At 45.3% G+C, this 16,946-nt stretch overlaps 1 protein-coding gene across 8 annotated transcripts in view; it reads left to right on the top strand.

Annotated features, from left to right (window-relative positions):
- The window catches only part of MOBP (myelin associated oligodendrocyte basic protein), a 64,704-nt gene that overhangs the window by 15,504 nt on the left and 32,254 nt on the right, over positions 1–16,946 (top strand). For 4 of the 8 annotated variants that reach the window (XR_016214958.1, XR_016214957.1, XR_007921995.3 and 1 more), the window contains exons 3-5: positions 2,984–3,060; positions 13,616–13,825; positions 14,077–14,373. Coding sequence is in view for 1 of the 8 variants with exons in the window: in XM_089306533.1 (XP_089162659.1) it covers positions 3,047–3,060; positions 13,616–13,825; positions 14,077–14,338 (486 nt within the window). In the remaining 7 variants the exon portion in view is untranslated. Of the gene's footprint in view, positions 1–2,983; positions 3,061–13,615; positions 13,826–14,076; positions 14,377–16,946 lie in introns of those variants that run through there. The other 4 variants (XM_089306533.1, XR_016214959.1, XR_016214960.1 and 1 more) reach the window with 4 other exon arrangements.

The raw sequence follows: 16,946 nt of genomic DNA, 5'->3' as shown, positions 1-16,946 counted from the left end.
TCCTTCCGTTGGTTCACTCCCCCAATGGCCGCCATGGCTGGCACTGCGCTGATCCGAAGCCAGGAGCCGGGTGCTTCCTCCTAGTCTCCCATGCGGGTGCAGAGACCCAAGCACTTGGGCCATCCTCCACTACCTTCCTGGGCCACAGCAGAGAGCTGGACTAGAAGAGGAGCAACCAGGTCTGGTACCTGGTGCCCCAACCGGGACTAGAACCCGGGGTGCTTGCACTGCAGGCAGAGGATTAGCCTAGTGAGCCACGGCACTGGCCCAGAATCCCATCATTTTCATAGGGAGAAACATGCTGTCCTTGTTTCTGACCTCGCAAGCACTCAGTTAGAAGAAGGGAATACTGATAAAACCTGGCACACTTTAAAAACAAAAATGCTTTCTCCATGCAAATCATCGTATGCTAAAACCTTAATTCTTTTTTTTTTTTAAATATTTATTTATTTATTTGGAAGTCAGAGTTACACAGAGAGAGAAGGAGAGGCAGAAAGAGAGAGAGAGAGAGAGAGTCTTCCATTTGCTGGTTCACTCCTTAATTGATTGTAAAGGCTGGAGCTGTGCCGATCCGAGGCCAGGAGCCAGGAGCCTCTTCCGGGTCTCCCACGCAGGTGCAGGGGCTCAAGGACTTGGTCCATCTTCTGCTGCTTTCCCAGGCCATAGCAGAGAGTTGGATCGGAAGAGGAACAGCCAGGACTTGAACTGACACCCTTATGGGATGCTGGCACTGCAGGCAGCGGCTTTACTCGCTCTGCCACAACGCCGGCTCTCACTACTGAATTTTGGCAATTGCAGTTCGTTGTTGAAAAAGCACATTGATTCAAATAAATATTTGGGCAGAATTTCCCATTATCTGGTATCAATTTGACACTAACAAATTATTGTTCAACACTCATTGTACTAATTTGTAAACAGAATCGTTGCCGTGGAGACAAATGGATGAACAAGGACAAATAGCTAAAGATCTCCTTAGAGACAGCAGGTCATGGTTACAACCTGAAATTTTTGCTGCTGCGGACTAATTAACACAGCAGTCATCATCTTGCATTGTGTATGTCTACACTCAGAGGAAAGCACGGCTTCTGAAAGAGCAGACCAGTAAGGTCTTAGAGACTACTGAAGTCTCACAGCGAGCTGGTGAATGGGAAGGGTGCTTGCTCAGCAGTGAAAACTGAATTTTTCTCACAGCCGGGGAGCTGGGCTGCGCAGTCTTTGGAAGGCGTGGTTAGGGTAATGCTAAATGCGAGCTCTGGCCTACGATGGAATGTTTGAACCTCCAGTTATTATTCCAGAACAACTCTTCTACAAGCGCAGCGGTGCAGTCCTCACTTACAGGGCTCTGCTGAGTGCTTGTACCGAGCAGGAGCCCAGTCAGTACTTGGTGCAGGGTCATATCCCACTGCCCCTCTCCCTGGCGCCTCTGATTGGCTGCCTCTCCCCATCCTTTGCTGATGCCATTCTGGCCTCTGTTTTACATTTTAAAAATTATTTATTTATTTGAGAAGGAGAGAGTGAGCGAGCGAGCGAGCGAGCAAGAGAGCAAGAGAACGAGAGCGCACTCCTGTCTACTGATTCGCTCCTCCAGTGCCCATAATGGCTGAGGCTGGGATCTGGGAACCCAGTCCAGCTCTCCCGCATACGGGGCAGGCACTCAGCCACTTGAGCCATCTCCTGCTGCCTCCCAGGATTCTCTTGTTTTTGAGGGTCAACCAGAGTGGGCATGAAATGACATTTCCTTGCTTTCAATTCCCTTTCTTTGAGAACTGCAGGATTCAGTGTATCTGTAGATGATTACTGGCTGCTGGATATTCATTTTTCTAGTGTTTGCCTGTTTTCCTATTTTTAAAAATGCATAGTGCTTTAAAATTAAACATTATTACTAAACATTTATACTTTTATCTGTTAGAATATTCCTTTTTATACTGATATATAACTTTTAAGTTATGATATAATAAAATCTTTTTCATTCTACAGGGCAGGCTTTATGGTTTAATATCCTCCTCTTTATTTTTGCTGTGTTAGAAGGAACACAGGGTCAGGATAAGGAGTGTATCTTGGTGCCCCACTTCCTAGCTCTGTGTCCTTGGCTGAGTTGCTTGACTTCTCTATATTTGTCATTTGTACAACTGGGCTATAGTGAAGTTATGAGGTTTATTTCTTCAAGTTTTATTATTTTTTGTTTGAAAGTCAGAGTTAGAGAGAGAGGAAGAGAGAGAGAGGGAGAGAGAGATCTCCCATCTGCTGGTTCACTCCCTAGGGGGCTGCAGTGTCCAGGGCTGGGCCAGGCCAAAGCCAGGAGCCAGGATCCAGGAGCCAGGAGCTGCTCCTGGGTCTCCCACGTGGGTGTAGGGGCCCAAACACTTGGGCCATTTTCTGCTGCCTTTCCCAGGCCATTAGCAGGGAGCAGGATCAGAAGTGGAGCAGCTGGGACTTGAACTGGTCCTCATATGGAACACTGTGTTGTAGGCAGCAGCTTTATTTGTTATGCTATAACCCTGGCCTCATTATGAGGTTTAAATGAATTAAATATATAAAGCCTTTGAAAAGTGCATGTCTTGTGTCTTGTGCCAAGTGTATCCTATTATCAACTAAAGTCTTTGGTCTAATTCCATTCTACCTTTTGAGTAGTACATTCACTTCTTATTTTTTAAAGAAATCCTCTGTCTGTTATGAACCATGCTAAATATGTGTGTGTTTTAGTGTGTGTGTGTATATGCGTGCATGTGTGGGTCTATTACTCTGTTCCTTTGATCTGTTGTTCTTTTCTCAAGCCAATGCTATTTTAATTAGTAGAATTTATGGTGAGTGTAGTATCAACACTCACCATTCTTACTCAAAATTGTCTTACTTCCATAAGAACTATAGAATTATCTTGTTGATTCTGTGAAAATCTGATATTGTTGGAGTTATGTTAAATTTACAGATTTACATAAATCAAAGATATTCAGTGTACTTATGTTACTGAATATTTCTTTTTCAGCCTTCAAAATGATTTTGCAGATTTCTTCATGAAGGTTTTGCATATATATAAATCTTTCATCTGATGTATTTCTACCTGTAAGTCTTGTCCTGTGGTTTTATGGTCGGTGAAAACGTCTCCTTTCATGTTAAATTTTGTATTTTGTAATTGGACTGTCTTGATCTCTAGAAATGATTTTGGTTTCTGCATATTGATTTATGTCCACAAATCTGTTTGGACTCTTTTTTGTAGTTCTAATAGTTTGTAGAGGATCACAGTGCGTTGTTTTATTTTGTATTGTCTGGAATTTCAAGTGCAGTGTTTTTTTTTTTTTTTTTTTTTTTTTTTTTTTTTTTGACAGGCAGAGTTAGAGAGAGAGACAGAGAGAAAGGTCTTTCTTCTGTTGGTTCACCCCCCAAATGGCTGCTACGGCTGGCGTGCTGCACCGATCCCAAGCCAGGAGCTAGGTGCTTCCTCCTGGTCTCCCATGCGGGTGCAGGCACCCAAGCACTTGGGCCATCCTCCACTGCCTTCCCGGGCCACAGCAGAGAGCTGGACTGGAAGAGGAGCAACCGGGACAGAATCTGGCACCCCGAGGGGACTAGAACCGGGGTGCCGGTGCCGCAGGCAGAGGATTAGCCAAGTGAGCCGCAGTGCCAGCCCTGTGCAGTGTTAAACAGTGGTAATGATAGGTGATATTCATGGGACCTACCTTCTCTTCTCACTGTGCTAAGAATATTTATCAAGCATGGATATTAAATTTTATTGAATTATTTTATTATATATTTTCACTTGTTTTGTTAACATGGTAAATTGTAGACTTTCCAAATTTAAAGCATTCTGAGACTTACTTTATTTAGTTTACATCATAGAACAACTTACCTATCAGTTTGGTAAAAATTTAAGGGCTTGACAACCTACTTTATTCTTAAGGCCATGAGGAAATGGGCATTATCATACACTACTGGTAGAATGACAATTTGTACAAACCCTGTGGAGAGCAAGTTGGCGAATCTGTTGAAATCTACAACATTTCGCATGCAGGGACTCTTTGACCCAGTGATGTCATGTTTAGGAATTTACCCCTGGGATGTTCATGTGTGAATCGCAGTGAGCACTAAATCAATTGTTATTAGTAATTCATTTCCCAGCGGGTATGATTTAGGGCATATTAAAATTAGCACTTTTTGTTGTTGTTCTTTTTTTAAAGATTTATTTTATTTATTTGAAAGGCAGAGTTAGAGAGAGAGAGGGAGAGAAAGGGGGAGAGAGAAAGAGAGAGAGAGAGAGAGAGAGAGAGAGAGAGAGGCTTTCATCCACTGGTTTCACTCTCTAGATGGCCTCAATGGCTGGAGCTGCACTGATCCGAAGCCAGGAGCCAGGAACTTCTGATTTGCCCACATGAGCACAGGGGCCCAAGGACTTGGGCCATCTTCTACTGCTTTCCCAGGCACAGCAGGGAGCTGGATGAGAAGAGGAGCAGCCAGGACTCGAACCCCATATGGGATTCTGGCACTGCAAGTGGTGGCTTTACCTGCTACACCACAACACTGGCCTCTCTTTTTTTTTTTTTTTTTTTTTTTTTTTGATGGGAGATGTTGTATGGTGTGATGAAATCATCCAGATAGATTTGAAATAGTGTGTGTGTGTGTGTGTGTGTGTGTGCATGTGTGGCTAGTGACTCATGTCAACAGCAGTGGTGTGGGGTGGGCTGCAGTGCAGGCTTTTTGAGGAGGCCGGTCCTCAGCCCTATCCTGAGTGAGTGCACGGCTTGGCTGGGGTGCTGTCCAGGCCAGAGGCCCCAAGATAGTGCTCTTGATGCTCCATGTGCAGTTCATAGCCTGCATGGGAACCAGAAGTGTGGCAGAGCCGAGAGGAGACTGCTGAGTAGGGGTCCTGGTGACTAGTGGCTGTGGGCGAGTCTAGCGATCAGCAGCAACGTCTGCCTCTCCCAGTGAGACTGGATGAAGCAGAGTGCAGGGGCTCACTCAGCTTCCCCATGCTCTCACCAGGGAGGGGAGGAAGAGTCCTTTTAGGGAATGGAATTCTAACTGGCTGCGTACTCGGAAGAGATGGTTTAACCGGAAGTGATCCCGGCACTACAAATTCAGAGGTGCACTTGCTCTCTCCCTTCCCATTTCTTTCCCAGCCAATGAGCAGTATGGAATGGCGTGGAGTATTACATCAGCCGCGTAATTATAGAGAAGTGAAAAAAATTGTGTTTTTTTTTTTGGGGGGGGGTTGGGTAAAACTGAGCTGAGTTTGAATAAATCAGAAATTTCAAGCTATGTTAACTTAAAAAATGTTTTTCCGAAGTACATATTAAACTTCCCATTTCTTAGTGCATAGGGACTAAGTCTTGGGACTGACTGATACCTTCCTTTGGAGTTTCTGTATCTGAAGGCAGAATGTTGCTGTCCTGTAGGATTCAGGCCCTGGATGTCAAGACAAAGGTTCACTGCTGTCCTTCCCATGCGGAGTTCCATGTAACAAGGGCAGGGTAGACCCTTGCTTGTTCTGAGCCATCCGAGTGACAAGTGAAGATCTGTTCCGCTTTCCGAATAGTGGCCTGCGTCCGCCTGTCACTCCAGTTCCTAGCGATTTTCATGCTTGACTTCCTGTGGTTCCAGGCAGATGTGCAGGGGTGCGTGGGCTGTCTCACGGCAACCCACTGCTTGCACTGTCTTTTCTTCCCAGAGGACTGCCAGGGACTGCACATGCCTCTTCTGTTAAATAATCACCCCACATGTAAATTGCCTTTATTTATTTATTTATTTTTTTTGACAGGCAGAGTGGACAGTGAGAGAGAGAGACAGAGAGAAAGGTCTTCCTTTGCCGTTGGTTCACCCTCCAATGGCCGCCGCGGCTGGCGCACCACGCTGATCCGATGGCAGGAGCCAGGAGCTTCTCCTGGTCTCCCATGGGGTGCAGGGCCCAAGCACTTGGGCCATCCTCCACTGCACTCCCGGGCCACAGCAGAGAGCTGGCCTGGAAGAGGGGCAACCGGGACAGAATCTGGCTCCCTGACCAGGACTAGAACCCGGTGTGCTGGCGCCGCAAGGCAGAGGATTAGCCTAGTGAGCCGCGGCACTGGCCTCAATTGCCTTTTAAGAAGTTAAAATTTTTAAAAAAATTGTAGATTCTGTAAACTCTATTTTATATTCATGGCTTCAGATAGTGAAGTTGTGCTCAAAGATGTGGATGGCACTAGTGGTTACATAGAGTCCAGGGCTGTCTCTGGAATGTGTAGTGAAAATGAAAGTTGGCTAGCTAATTTGCATAAATAGGAAACGGTAAGGGGAGTTTGCAAAACTTCCCCCCGGCCCTGCCTAAAGATCCCAGTTTTGTAACTTTCCGGTTCAGTTAGAAGGATCCCTGCTTGCATTGTCTTTTTTATTGAACAGACACTGCTGCCTGAGCCAGTGCAGAGTTCCCGGGTGCAGGAGAGCATCTGGGGACAGCCAGTGAGTAGCTTAGGTTGTGAGAAACGCTCTGTGTACTCACTCATTAATCAAGCAGCTACTGGCACCTGCTCTCAGTTAAGTGTTGGATGAGGCTTCTAGGCACAGAACATTTAAGGAGACAGTGGGAGAAAGTGCTGAAACTTCTAGATGCTGGTCCTAGGATTACGTACAGTGTACAAAGTCAGGGCACAAGGAGGCAGGGGTAACCTTTACTCCTGGGGTACGGAAGGCTCTGGATAGGCTCCTAAGAAGTGACTTGGCTTCGAGCTGAGCCTTAAAGGAGTGGAAGTATTGGCCGTGCAGTTATTGGGTGGGAACGGAGCAAGGGGAAAAGGCCCTATGGGATGAAACCTAAAAGCTTGGAATAATAACTTGTGGGGCTTGGAACAGTGGGTTCCACTGGCTACACAACTCCCTGCCCCCTCCCCCCCCTCAAAAAAAGCCCTAGTGTTAAGGAAAGCTCATCTTCCCCATGGCTTGTGCTACATCTCCGTGGCTACAGCATGGTCACCTGGGGCGTGGGTATATTTAACTGGCCACACGATATCAGGGTTTGTCACTGAAGGAGAGAATAGATAGTGGGCAGCCAGTTAGCCATATTGACCAATATGCACATATTCATTGTATTCATTATTTATCTTCATTCAGTAATCCTGAGTTAATTTCTAGAAATGCACAATCTTTATGAACATATGTGGACCATTTACAATTATTAACTGTGTAGTTGGTCTTGAAGCAAATCTCAGTGACTATCAACAAGTTGTTGTCACACAGACTGCTTTATCTGACTTAAATGCAGCAAAATTTTAAGTCACTGTTATAAAAATAATTCCATAAAATTTTAAATTTTATAAAAGATTTTTAAAAACAATGGATAAATTCAAGAGCAATTTATCTACATTGAAAATGAATTGAAGATGAAAGAGTTGGGTTATCAATTGCAGTATGCAGCTAAAGTTGTACTCAATGGAAAAGTTATAGTTGTAAATATACATACACACACACATATATGCCAAGCATTTGGCTCAGTAATGGAGAACAAGAACATAAACCTAAAGAAAACTGAAGAAAAGTAATAAAAAGCACACACATAAATGAATGAGCTAGAAAGAACAAAGACAAAATCAAGAGCTTGTTTTTGAAAAAAATGAGATAATCTCTTAAAAGCTTACACAAGAGAAGAGCGATATAAACCATCAAAAGGGTTATAATGGCATTTATCACAGTTTAAAAACCATGAGAGTACTGTAAATATTGCATCTATAATTTTAAAACTTAAAAATGAATGATTTTCCAACTCTATAAGTTTGAACAGTGTAGAAGTTATGGTACCGATTTTTATTAACTATATATTTACATGCAAATATTCTCAAAGGAAAAAATGTTCAAACGTTTTACAAGTGTTTTATTATGAGTTAAGGATACAAAAATTTATATTACTTTCATCTGTGCATATTTTCTAATTTTTCAACAGTGAAAACAGATTGTAAAACCTGCTATAGGACTGGAGGGGAAGGAGCTGCAAAAGCACCTGTGGGTCACTCTCCCCCTGGGACCCATTTCAGGTTCACGTTCTGACCCCCAAGGCAGACAAGTCCTGGCTGCCATGTTGCTGCGAAGCCTTCCAGTTCCATCCCATCCCTTTCCCCTCGGGGGTGAGTTATGACCCCAGCTTTCTGTCTTCTCCACTCTAGGACAGAGACCCATGGGTCTGTCCAGCCTTGTCTATCACCCGAGGCCCATTCCTAATCTCCTGAAATGCAGTCCAGGTGCCGGGCCTGGACTCCTGCTCTGCTCCTTGGTGAGGAGGGCTGAGTATGAGTTGTTCAAAGCCACGCTGAGCTTGGAGTGTTGTAGTCACTTGGACGTGGATTCCAGTCCCCTGCCTGCATCTTGCTGGGTTTATGAACTTGGTCACGTTTCTTAGCCTCTCTCATCTTTCATTTGCTGACCATATAAAAAAGCAAGAGAAAATATGTAAATCAACCACCCTACAGCAGATCCCTCAGGAAGTGTCAGTTCTCTGCTTTGCTTTTGGTTATTTGCTGTATCTACAGCTGACTTCCTGGTAATCCTGGTGTTGGGAAAGGGTGACTCTTGTCACCCTTGCTGTTTTGTGAGCAGTGATTAGCTTGTCTAAACAGGAGGGTAGTGTGGGACAGAGCTGGAGAGGCAACCATGCCTCCCAACTAAATGTTGTGTGTCTGTTACGGGGAAAGGAGTTACTAACCAAGAACCTGGCCCCAGGATACGGACATTTTACTAAGGGAGGAGAAAAATCTCATTTTAAAAGGTGGATGAATTTTCAGCTGGTTGTCCTAGGACGGTGGTAGGGTTCTTCCAGGAAGAGAATTGCTTTTTCCTTCCAGACCACTCATTGCTGGGTGGCTAGAGGTGAGGCTGCCCCCTGCTGGAACGTAGTGGGGGTGCGTGACATTCTCAAGCTGAACTTGGCAACACATGTAGGATCGGGCATATTCTCAGGGTCTTTACAATGAATCAAAGCCTGTGAAGCATCTGTAGTTTCTCACTGGTCTATAAATGCCTGTTTGGGTAAAAGTCTTCTTTAGGTATCATTGGACATCTGCTCCTGAAAATTTGGAAATTTCTAAGAGACTGTGACTCAGCCTACCTCTCTGAGGACCCCTGCTTCCCCATTCTTTGTGATTCTTCCTCCTGTAGCCCAAAGGTGGGGGGAGGTGGGCCTGGTACCCTCCTCAGAGCTCCCCTTGTGCTCACTTCCGAGCGTCCCAACTGTTTCCAAGGCTGTGTCTCTTTCCACGTGTGGAAGGAAGGACTCTCACGATGCAGCTCCCAGGTTTTGGATGCCCATTTCCTCGGGGGTGTCCTGGGCACCTCAAACTCAGGGTATTCCAAACTGATGGGATGGCCTGCCTCCCTCTCGTCTTTCTGCACCTCTGACCAGCTGATGGCATGCCCATGTTCCCAGGCACTAGAGCTGCTCACTTCGTGGTGACAGGCGACTCTCCGTCTACCTTGACACCTGTAGCCCAGCATCATTTCCTCTTCCCCTTTCTGCACTGCACTTAGGATGAGGGCTCTTGGGGGCCCTATAATTCAATTCTGTCAGCATGTTCACAGGTTCCGGGACATGCTGTCCCTTCTAGTGCTGTCACTGGTGTCTGTGTAATGTTCCTCTGTCTATAGTGTCAGCTCATCCTGAGCGCAATGTTTATCTGATCCATCCTCTCACCCCATTCAGTGACTTGTACAGATGTGGGCTCCAAAAATGAGTTTTGTGACCATTGGTTCACTCTATGCATTCTAGTCTCACACTTGTTTCGTTTCCAAGGGGTGGGTAAGTTAAGTTTTTGAGGACTTAGCATAATTCAGGGCCCTGAGCATAGTGTCTGGTATATAACAGCTGTTGAATTAAATGATGGAGGGCAACTCTGTTAATCATTTCATATTTATTGCACCTAGAAGAGCTCCAGCATTAAAAGTTTTGGATAAACTGGATGAGTCGACAAGAGAAATCAAGAAAGAGGGGCTAGAGATGAAGAAATGCAGGAGAATGTGGTGTCACAGGAAAGGGAGGGGCTTCGATGGAGAGAGCTCCAGTGCAGAGGAGAAGAGGTTTCGCAGCATGGAGAACAGGAGCGCTAGCCAGACTGCAGTGCACTGCTGAGTGAGTGGGGGCCGTGGAAGTGGACACGGAATTGTACTGAAAAGTTTTCAAGGCCTTTGCTTATCAGGAGGAGTAGAGTAAGAGGCAAGTGGTTGGGGTAGTAGGATCCAGAGAGATTTTCTTTTTTTATTTAATGAATGCATTTTTTCATAGATACAACTTTAGGAATACAGTGTTTCTTTCCCCCACTCCCATCCCACCTCCCTCTCCCTCCCCTTCTCTCATCTCCTTCTTCATTATGGTTCATTTTTAGTTTGATTTTATATACAGAATACCAGCTCCATGTTAAGCATAGATTTCAATAGTTTGCACCCATGTACACACACAACACATAGAGTACAGTCGGGAACAAAACTTGCAGTCGATTCTTATAGTACAACTCATTAGGGATGGAGGACCTACATGGGGAGTAAGTGCACAGTTACTTCTGTTGTTCCTTTAACAATTGACACTCTGATTTATGAAGTCAGTGATCACCCGAGGCTCTTGCCATGGGCAACCAAGGCTATGGAAGCTTTTTGTGACTATAGACTCCATTGGTATTTGGACACGGCTATAAGCAAAGTGGATGTTCTCTCCTCCCTTCAGAGAAGAATGTCTCCTTCTTTGGTTACCCTTTCTTTCCACTGAGGTCTCAACAGAGATCCTCCGTGTATGATATCTTTTTGCCACAGAGTCTTGGCTTTCCATGCCTGAAATGCCGAGATGATTTTCATCAAAATAGCAAATACATGAATGTGCATAAAAGCTGATGGGATAGGGAAGGCCTTTCTAAGCAAAATACAGAACCTTGAATAAGAATTTTAATTACATAAAAATTATTTTTTGTATAGACAGAATTAAGTGAAACACTGGGAAAGAACATTGACCATAAGACACATAACCCAAAATTTAGACGATCATAATCAGAGGGCCAGCAAAGCGCACTCAATTTCCTGCCTTCATTTCTGTCTTTCCCTCCCTCCCTCTCTCCCTTCCTTCCTTTTTTAAGATTTACTTATTTATTTGAAAGGCAGAGTTACAGAGAGAGAGAAAGGAAGAGAGAGAGAGAGAGAGAGAGAGAGAGATCTTCCATCCATTGGTTCACTCCCCAAATGGCCACAATGGCCAGAGCTGGGCTAATATGAAACCAGGAGCCAGGAGCTTCTTTTTTTTTTTTTTTTTTTTTTTTTTTTTGACAGGCAGAGTGGACAGTGAGAGAGAGAGACAGAGAGAAAGGTCTTCCTTTGCCGTTGGTTCACCCTCCAATGGCCGCCGCGGCCAGCGCGCTGCGGCCGGCGCAACTCGCTGATCCGATGGCAGGAGCCAGGAGCCAGGTGCTTTTCCTGGTCTCCCATGGGGTGCAGGGCCCAAGCACCTGGGCCATCCTCCACTGCACTCCCGGGCCACAGCAGAGGGCTGGCCTGGAAGAGGGGCAACCGGGACAGAATCCGGCGCCCCGACCGGGACTAGAACCCGGTGTGCCGGCGCCGCAAGGCGGAGGATTAGCCTAGTGAGCCGTGGCGCCGGCCACCAGGAGCTTCTTTTGGGTCTTCTACATGGGTGCAGGGGCCCAAGCACTTGGGCCATCTTCTGCTTTCCCAGGCCATAGCGGAGAGCTGGATTGGAAGTGGAGCATCTGGGACTTGAACTGGCGCCCATATGGGATGCCGGCCCTGCAGGCTGCAGCTTTACCTGCTACGCCACATTGCTGGCTCCCCACCCTGATTTCTGTTTCTAGCAGAAGACAATCATATCAAAAAAGAACAAAGATATTAAAATACCCTTTTAGTGTAATTTAGTTGTGTTTAGCCTTAAAGATCCATCATGTCCTCTTCTTTGAAGAATCCATCGCTTTTTGTTCTCTCCCTGACCTTTGTTCAGTCCCTCTGCTGGCCAGAGTGAGAACTATTGCACACCAGTGCCTCCAGCTTGACCTTGCTTTTGTCAGCAGTGGGGACATTCCTGACTCGGATATGCCCATCACCCTTGTATACTGATTGGCTTGTTGGCGAGTAGTCATTTAAAGGCTGTGCGCCCCAGTGTTTTGGAGCATTGGGGAGGACTAGTTCTGCATTTTTCAGAGTCCTAGAAGGAACATTTTCACTCCCCTGTAGGCGCCTTTGTGCCTTTTCTTAGGCAGCTCCCACCTTCTCCAAACATAACCACAGATTCATTTCATTCATAAAATGAGCCATACAGCTTTTATTCTTTTGTGTCAACTTATTTTCTTCAACAGACCATTTCTAAGATCCAAAGATACTGATCTGTGTGTTGATTCTTTGTTCTTTTTCATAGTGTGTAGTATTTATAGTATAAATAGTGATGATGGTTTCAATCAAACTATTCTTAGTGTTAGAGGGAAACAACTTTACTATATCTATTATCTAATTTAACTAAGGATTTATTATTAAACCAAGGATATGTAAGCTTTTGTAATATTTTTCCTATCCTATATGGGTCTCTGAAACATAAGGGAAAAAAGAGTCTATGCCCCTCCCCCTTCCTAGGAAACATTAAAAATAAATACACAAATAAAAATGAGCATGCTCTTTTTAAAAACTATTTAAACATGTAATTTAATTTTTTCTTATAATTGTTAATGTTTTTAACAAATGCAATGTGCTTTTAAGAAACAATCAATTCTAAGAACGTAATGATGTTCCCTTCCTTCCCCCTCCCTACCTCCCTCCCATTCTCCTTCCTACTACCCTGCTTTCTTTTCTTTTCTTGGTTTTTTTTTTTTTTTTTTTAAAGATTTATTTATTTATTTGAAAGGCAGAGATACAGAGAGGCAGAGGCAGAGGCAGAGGCAGAGAGAGAGAGAGAGAGAGGTTGGTCACTCTTCCATCCAGTTCACTCCCCAGATGGCCACAACGGCTGGATCTGAGCCGTTCTGAAGCCAGGAGCCAGGAGCTTCTTTAGGGTCTCTCATGCAGTGCAGGGGCCTGAGGACTTGGGCCATCTTCCACTGCTTTCCCAGGCCATAGCAGAGAGCTGGATCGGAAGTGGAGCAGCTGGGACTCGAATCGGCACCCATATGGGATGCTGGCACCGCAGGCGGTGGCTTCACCAACTACACCACAGCGCTGGCCCCCCTTGCTTCTTTTATTTTAGCTTTTGAGTTAACATATTTCAAATTTACATCACAATAAAAATGCCTACTACTTCACTGAGTAAGAAGGTTACCAAGTAAACAGCAAAAAGAGCCTAGTGTAGTGTGGATGTAGCCAATGGCTAGAAGCCGTAATTGATGGGCAAGTGGCCATTTCACCCACATCCAGCGAACTTTAACGTAGTCACAGGTCATTGCGACGACAGCAGTATAGCATTCGTAACCACTGGCTTCACAAAGGCAGAGAGCAAAGCTTGAAGCAAACGCTCGGTTCCGTTGCTCGTGAAGCCGATCTTGGACATTCCCGTCCTGCGGGACAACCCTGCGTCCTGCGCCTCCGATGGGACTGTGGGCTTAGCAGGAGCAGGGTGGCTGCTCCCGCAGAGGCTCACGGGCTCACGGGCTGCTTTGTGTCTCCCCTCTCTCCTTGCCCCGATGATCCGCAGTGAGATGAGTCAGAAGACGGGTAAGGAGGGTCCCAGACTCTCCAAGAACCAGAGGTTCTCGGAGCACTTCAGCATACGCTGCTGCCCGCCCTTCACCTTCCTCAACTCCAAGACGGAAATTGTGGATCGCAAGTACAGCATCTGCAAGAGTGGCTGCTTCTACCAGAAGAAGGAGGAGGACTGGATCTGCTGCGCTTGCCAGAGGACCAGGTGAGTGGGGGCTCTGCCCGCTCGCCCTGGCCGGCCGGTGCGCTCCGAGCCCACCGGCCGCCTCTGCTCCGGGATGCCCACCACTCCTCCCCGGCTCCCTGCGAGGTCCTGACGGCGGAAGGCACTTGAGGGCGAGCGCAAGGCGGGAGGGGGCGCAGGGCCTGCCTTCCGGTTTGCAGCTCCGGTCAGCGTCCCTCGAGCGGCGGCGGAGAGCCCTGGCGCCAGCCTCCAGCTTCTTTTGGCCCTCTCAGCACCAGCCGCCGTGCAACGTCCCCTCAGAGGCCCAAGCTCCAGCCAGCTGCGCCCCCCGCGGTGGTCAGAGCGCCCGCCAAGCCACGGTCCCCTCCGAGGTCTGAGCGTCAGCCGCGTCCCCGCCCAGAGGTCCGACCACCGCCCGCCAAGCAGCGGCCCCCTCAGAAGGCCAAGGCCAAGCAACAGCCGCGCAGCAGCCCCGTCAGAGGGCCAGGCGCCAGCCGTGGGGGGTCCCCCAACAAAGCTTCTAGGTTCTGGTAACGCGGGCTCTTCCCTTTTGTTACCCCAGCCCTAAGGTTAGTAGCCGCTTCCTGTGTTTACTAACCCTCGGGCTATCTCAATGGCCCTCCTAGAGCCTTACCACGCCTGTGTAATCATCTCCCTACATTAAATCCCCTCTGTTTGAAATACCTAGTGTGGCTTCTGTTTTCCTTCTAGATGCTATGGCTGTGTACGTAAGGTGGCCGTGTCCACTGCTCCCTTTATGAAATAGGGCTGGAAGTCATTAATTTCCCAAGTCCAAGAATTTGCCACAGTAATAGATTGGATAAATGAATACTCAGTTTTCTGTGCTGAGAGAGAGAGAGAGAGAGAGAGAGAAATGAATGGTGCTCTACTGGAATATCTGTATATGTGTTAGAATAAAAAGCTTCAAGCATTTCATTCTACCATCCTCTCAACATATATCATCTGATGTTAAGCTTAGTCTCAATATTATACACTCATTAAGCAATTCAACAAAATTCTATATGTTGTACTGGGGAGGGCATACTTGTATGACAGTACATCAGACATGGCATTTGTGATTATCCAGGATCAAATAAGATAACGTTGGTCATAGTGTAGAGTGTTAAGTGCTCTAATATTGTTATAATTAGTAGGATATTGGACTGTGGGAGCCTGAAGAAGGAGATATTGGCTCTGCCCCAGGAGTTTGGGGCTTCGCAGAGGAGATTGGCTTAGGATGAAGAGTAGGTACAAAGAGAGTGACCCAGGTAGAGAAAAGGAGGGCTGGAGAAGCACATGTCCATCTTCTCTCTCATAGATATAGGACAATTATTTTAAAAAACAGATTTTATTTTATTTTTTAACAATTTAGGGAAGAGCAATTTTAGATTTACAGAAAAATTGAGAGAAGGTATAGTGATTTCCTCTGATCTCCTGTCTGCACACGTATCTAGCCAACTCTTTAGTCCTTTTAGTATTGAAAGCGAATCATTTTTATACATTCGTTATTAGTGTTGCTTGGGTTTGAGGGTCTCATGTCTACTCTGATAGCACTTGTAATGGTCGTTACTGCACGCAGATGTGACACAATGTTGACTGACTTAGTAGGAAGAAGAATCATCTGGGGAGTGTGTTAAAGTTGCTCCTAGACAATCTTATTGGTTGGCTCCCTGGTGAGGCCAGGGGATCTATATTTTCAACAACTAATTCCCACCCCTCTCCCATGCAAAACTGACAGGCAGTTCACAGACTACAGAAGGAACGGTACTGACCTAAGTCGACCTTAAACAAATGATCCAGATTGTCTGTGGCAGGTAGTACAGAAAAGTGGGAGGTGCTAAATTTAAGTTTTTGGTTTCCAAAGTGAAAGCATTAAAAAAGATGCAAGATCAAGTGAATTGGATTTGTGAAGAAAGTAACAACCTACCCATTGCTAAAACTTTAAAAGCACATTGTATGTCAGGTTACCTAGTCATTAACTTACTCTTCAGAGGGTTGCAGTAAAGGGAGCCTGGGTCAGGTAAGCACTGATACATGGAAGTGGTTAGAAATGTGCAGGGAAGAGGAAATGAATTATCTAAGAGGTGTGTCATCTATGGTCTGGCTTTCAGGCATCACTTACTGAATGATCATGACTGAGTGGTGGCTCTTGGGGTGGCCGGAGTTCAAGTGGAACGTGGAAAAGAGAAGGTTCCAATTTTGATGATTAAGAAAAAAACTACTACATACATTCATGTGAACATAAAATTTTTAGCAAATGACTAGATTTTAGTATATATATCTTGTACCTATTTTCTTACCATTTTAAAGCTATAGTTTTTGGTGCTATTAAAATAATATACTTTTCGTCATTAAAATTTTTCAGGTGTTCATTAACATACGAAATAGAAGTGGTTTTTTTTTTTTTTTTTTTTTTTTTGTATATTGATCTTGTATCTTGTGATTTTGCTCCCTTCCTTCTAGAGTTTTTCTGGTGTAATAGGATTTTCAACGTTGACATACATGTTGTCTTTGAATAAAGATAAATCTGTATTTTTCTTTTAAGTATGACTTTTTGGTATATTTTTGAACATCTAGTTTGCTTAAAACATTTACTTTTTAGACAAGTATTTTCACATTATGCCCTTATCAAATTGACTTTCCCGATCATTAAAGAGATTAGAAGCCAAGGGCCCGAGCCAACCAGACAAGGTTTTTGAATTGGATTGTCAGTGTATTCCTGTGCTTTCTTCACATCCTCATTTCAAGATGGGGCTCAGCTTTCCTCCCTGTCCATTGGTTGACATACTCGGTACCATAGTACAGAATGGGCATAGACATGCTTTGTGTTTAAAGAGCCATAGGGATTCCATTTACGGTCAGAATTACTATGGTGATAATTGGTCAGAATTACCAGGTACTGACATCACCCTGATGTTTATGAGAGATGGTTACCAAAGCTCTAGAGACTGGTTTTATGTGATGGATTTAATTCCAATTCCCATGCGGGACCAATCTCTCCTTGAGACATGTTAACACCTTGAAGAGCAGTCCTGTGATAGCCATCCATGTGTGGGCCAAAGATTTATGGCACTTCCTTCTACAACCTGCTATGGGCCGGAGTTACGTGTTTCTTCTGTTCTGCTATGTGGGCAGTGTTTAT

This window comes from Oryctolagus cuniculus, chromosome 10 (genome assembly GCF_051225735.1).
Source record: "Oryctolagus cuniculus isolate XC-2025 breed Fujian yellow rabbit chromosome 10, ASM5122573v1, whole genome shotgun sequence".
Taxonomy (NCBI): domain Eukaryota; kingdom Metazoa; phylum Chordata; class Mammalia; order Lagomorpha; family Leporidae; genus Oryctolagus; species Oryctolagus cuniculus.
Note: the sequence above shows the minus strand (reverse complement) of the source record. Positions and strands in the feature narration are given on the sequence as shown.